The 4,596-nt window shown below is 44.0% G+C and overlaps 1 protein-coding gene across 1 annotated transcript in view; it reads left to right on the top strand.

The window, feature by feature from the left end:
• The window catches only part of SIM2 (SIM bHLH transcription factor 2), a 53,008-nt gene that overhangs the window by 44,384 nt on the left and 4,028 nt on the right, over nt 1–4,596 (top strand). The window contains exon 10 of the mRNA XM_018085717.2: nt 363–774. Coding sequence (XP_017941206.1) covers nt 363–774 — 412 coding nt within the window. The remainder of the gene's footprint in view (nt 1–362; nt 775–4,596) is intronic.

The following is a 4,596-nucleotide window of genomic DNA, read 5'->3' as shown; positions in this document are numbered from 1 at the left end:
CTGGCCGTGGCACTCAGTGCTCTGGGCTGGGGGACAAGGTGGGGATGGGGCACAGGGGGGACTGGATGACCTTGGAGCTCTTTTCCAACCTCAATGATTCTGGGATTCTGTGAAACCAAAACTATCAAGTAAACACTTAACATCAGGAGGACAAAGCAGTTTTTTTGTCCCCACGTTAAGTGAAAGCAAAGTCATCATGAAGACAAGGAACTTTACCCTCCCTGGTGAGTCAGTCCCTGTAGCCCCTGAGATCGCAGGCGAAGGAGGCCCAGCCCGGGCTGCCTGTATGATACATTCTACAGTTCCACATAAAAATTTAACTCTCTTTCCCCCTTCCCTCTTTTTTTTTCTCTTTCCCCCAGCAATACAGCTCGTTCCAAACAGACAAACTGGAATGCAGCCAGGTGGGAAGCTGGCGATCCAGCCCCGCCGTGAGCGCCGCCGCCGCCATTCAGGAACAAAACTTCCATTCAGAAAACAGCGAACTTTTATACGCCCCACCGTACAGCCTGCCCTTCTCCTACCATTATGGACACTTCCCTGTGGATTCCCACGTCTTCAGTGGCAAAAAACAAATGCTGCCTGCAAAGTTCGGGCAGGCTCAAGGAGCACCTTGTGAAGTGGCGCGGCTCTTCCTGAGCACGCTGCAGACCAACGGGGAGTGCCAGTGGCACTACACCAACCCCTTGGTACCCAACAGCCAGTCACCGTCCAAAAACCTTCCTGAGCAGCCAGTGAACATCATCAGGCATAACCTTGCACAGAGTTATGAAGGTGGGTGTCGCTTCGAGGACAGATAAAAGGCTGTGGGGGTGTCCGGGAATGATCTGTGTCTGGAAAGCAGGGGTTTAGGAAACACAGAAAATCAGAGGCAGTGAAAGGTAACAACCACTGTGTTTACAGCATTCACATGTTGGTCCTTCTTCCCGTTACCATCAGCACTTGATTGGGAATATTATCAATATTCACCAATTCAGCTGGTGGAATGGATTCACCAGGATCACTTTTAGAACAGCACAGAGATATCACCTCCTTCAATACTGGCACAGTTCACCCTCATGTTTTGCACTCTCAGAGTTCTTTAGGGGAATTGCTCAGGTAAGTCACTGCTGAAGTCAGATTGAACCAAAATGTACCTCAGCTCACATGCAGGAATTAAAATAAACATGATCTGTTTCCATAAAAATTGAAGGTTGTCCTTTCTGAGCACAAAGCCAGTAGGGATGTCTTCACCTTACAGTTACTACAGGGCAATAATTCTGCTTTATTTGATAATAATTCTGAATTTGAAAATGTCTTTAGTGCTCCTCCCCACTGTCCATCTCCCTGTACAGATGGCCAGCTCAAATGTTTTGAAGGAAGCACTGAAGACATTGACTCCTTTGAGGTGGCAACCTGTAAAAATAACCTTGAAAAGTTATGAAGTAACCAAATGTGAAGCAGCTCAAAATACACTCTAATCACAGAAGGGACCTCTGGAGATCATCTAGTCCAACCCATTAATTTTTTTCCCTGTATTCAACAATAATAGGGTTTATTGCAGTGGTTTTGGCAGAGCTTGATCTCTCATTATAAACACTCCTGGGCTCACAGCTGGGCCAACTGGAAAATGAAAGCTGAGTCAAGCTGTGATGTTTTCTCCTCCAATATTAGGCAAGGAACAATGTTAATTATCTAAAGAAATAAAAATAGTAGGACAAACCAGACTCTGGCAAATTAGACTGTTTCAGGATGGTGTCAAGAGTATCTTCAGCTCAAGTAACAGCATTAAATACTCCCCTCATTCACCTTCCTCTCACACAACTCTAAATATAATTGCTTTGATGAAATAATTGCTTTCATGAATGAGCCTCAAAGCCAAGTTCTGCTGAGATTTCAGGTTGCTGCTCATTTTAGCAAAAATAGCCTTAGTTGGCCTAGATTCCCCCCCTCCCCACAGACTTTACTTTCAGTAACTGTGAGTTGTACAAAAACCTGTTACAGAGAGATGCAAAGTAAAATTACATATAAAACCCCACCACAAACTAGTTTGGACAGTCACATTAATTACTTTTTTGTGAGTTAAGATGTATCTGAAACTGTCAGAGAACATCAGCAAGTGCAGAATTAAGATCAGCTGTGTAACAGACTGCACAGGGCTGGAAACCTGCTGAATTCAGAAGAATTCCTTTAAGCAGCACTCTGGTTTATCCCTTCCCAATCCAGAGCCAACCCTTAGATCTCACCTGCACCCTATTTTGATCAGTTTAAAATCACTGATGAGGCTGGACTGGCGGACATCTGTTATGAAGTTGGGTGGAAACACTCCTTTCTTCCTGCATGGCGAGGTTGGAATGAAAGAAGAAGTAGTAAAAATTTAATATAAAAAAAAAATTAGAAAAGGTAGGCTCAAGACAGTTTTTTGAGCACCAGAAACAAGAATTTATTCACTCAGGGACACGACATTAGATAGCCAAGATCTTGAAGTGAATATCAGCAGATGTTTAAGGGCTGAGCTTCCTCATCAGACAGCATCAGACATTGAATGTGTCCCCCACAGAGGAGCAAATAACTTCTCCCCAGGGCTTTGTCCTTCACAGGACTGTTTGACCTCACCCAGCTGATGGACCTCACCTCACTGACCGTGGCATTTCACTTCACTCTTCTGTGTTTAGGTTGAAAATGAGCAAGGCTGAAGCTCTTCTTACAGCCAAGAGCAGGTTAAATGCTTTTCCTGAGCTCATGCTCCTCTAATTTGCTGGTTTCCTTTGGTTGCTGTTGTGGGAAAAGGAGGAATTTTAGACCAAAAATAAGAAATGGCTTTGTCTTTAGAAAAAAGAAAAAAGAAAAGAAAAAGAAAAGTTACATTTTTTGAGGATAAGGATAAAGATTGAAGTGAATCCTGTAGTAAGGATAGAATAGAGCTACTCTAAGTGTAGAGAAATCAGCCCAGCTCTTCTTCTCTGCTCCCAGACCAACACTGAGAATGGATGTGGAAAGAAGAGCCTGTTCAGAGAACAGCCTCTAAAACTTGCCACAACATTTGTCAGCAAAGCCGAGTGAGCCGAGCAGCAGATGAGCAACTGGTGTGGGCAGGTAGCTCATAGTAAATATATTCCATCAGAAGGATTCCACTGGAATACTGTTAAAAAAAAAATCCCCCCCCCCCAAAAAACCTGCAAGCAACTCCTGGTATTTGTCAGCCTCATCACACTTGTCTCATGAGGAGGAAACACATTTTTCTCATGATGAGGAAACACATTTTCCTCGTGATGAGGAAAATGGACCTGCAATACCAGTGGTTCTTATTTCTGGTTCTATTCCTACTTAAGGTTTTCTTGCTTAAGTTGGAATGTGTGGGTTCTTTTTTGAGCACAGATGTATTTTAGCAGATATTTATCAGGTATTTGATGAAAACTGACTTGGGACAATTAATTCCTTTCAGAAGCACTGACAGTTGTGCTGTTTGGGAGGGGAAAAAAGAAGAATACGGTCAAACATGGGCCTGGTCTGAGATCATGGCTTGACACATAGTGTTGTAAGAAGCAAAAGAAAAACAGAGGCTCCACTGCAGACAGGATTTATATCTAATTGTTCCAGCCTTGTTTCCTCCTGAAGCTGAGTCAGTGCTGCTGCACTTCTGAGGCTGGTGGCAGAAGCAAAATCCGAACCTTTGGGAGCCACTTTTTTTGCTGTAAAAGGGGGCGTCTGATCTCCCTTACCCTGTCAACTGCTGCTTTTTCCAGTGGCTCCCTGAAAAACTGACAGCCAGGGAGCTTCAAAGCAAGGGAGGATCTGCTCAGCATCATTGTCTCCCATCCATCCAAAGGCAATGCCAAATATGACATCTGGCAACCGGGTTGGATGCGAGGGCTATTCCACATCACATCCACGGGAGCGCCTGCCAAGAGCGCCGTGGGCCAAAGACATTTTTCTCCATGGAAAATAGCTTCTTTGGGAGAGATCAGAGATTGGAAGACGATCATGCCAAGCCATCAAAGCTCTGAAAAGGCACGTAGCAGATACAAGTGCCTGCAAATCAGATGTTTCTGCCTCAGAATCTGGTTTTGAAGCTTCTTCCACTTTTCTTTTTTTTTTTTTTTTCTCCCCCAGCTGGCCTAGTCATCAGAAAAGAAGCTCATTTCAGTGAAGGCAACCATATTCTTAGTGAGGGAAGTTTCCTTTGTACACTCAAATGGATAAATTGCTACTGTGGATACCACAGGACCCACTTCTCCTTCAGTTTGTGCTGTTGGCCAGCCTGTGCTCTCTGTGGGAGGCTCAGTGCCATTAATCATGTCCAAACTCGGGGAATTAGGAAGAACACTGAGAAAACCCATGAAAAAGCTCCAGGTTTATCTTCCTCCTGAAAGAAATAAGTGACATTTTTGCAAAGTGTACTCCACTAGAGACAAAGAGGTCTGGAAGATCATGTTGTCTTATCTTTGGTTTTGGAGGGAGAGTAATAGAGAACATCAACCCATGTCTCAGATGACTTACAAGTAGGATTTAGATCAGGACACAGCACAGATATTGAGTTAATCTAAAAAGTGTCTTTCTCATGGGCATGGAGAGTATTAAGACCTGTTGTATCTTTGCTTTGTTTGACACAGAGGG

The sequence above is a fragment of the Manacus vitellinus genome, unplaced genomic scaffold, assembly GCF_001715985.3.
Source record: "Manacus vitellinus isolate BGI_N305 unplaced genomic scaffold, ASM171598v3 scaffold_86_pilon, whole genome shotgun sequence".
NCBI lineage: Eukaryota > Metazoa > Chordata > Aves > Passeriformes > Pipridae > Manacus > Manacus vitellinus.
This window is presented reverse-complemented; position numbering and strand designations above follow the sequence as displayed.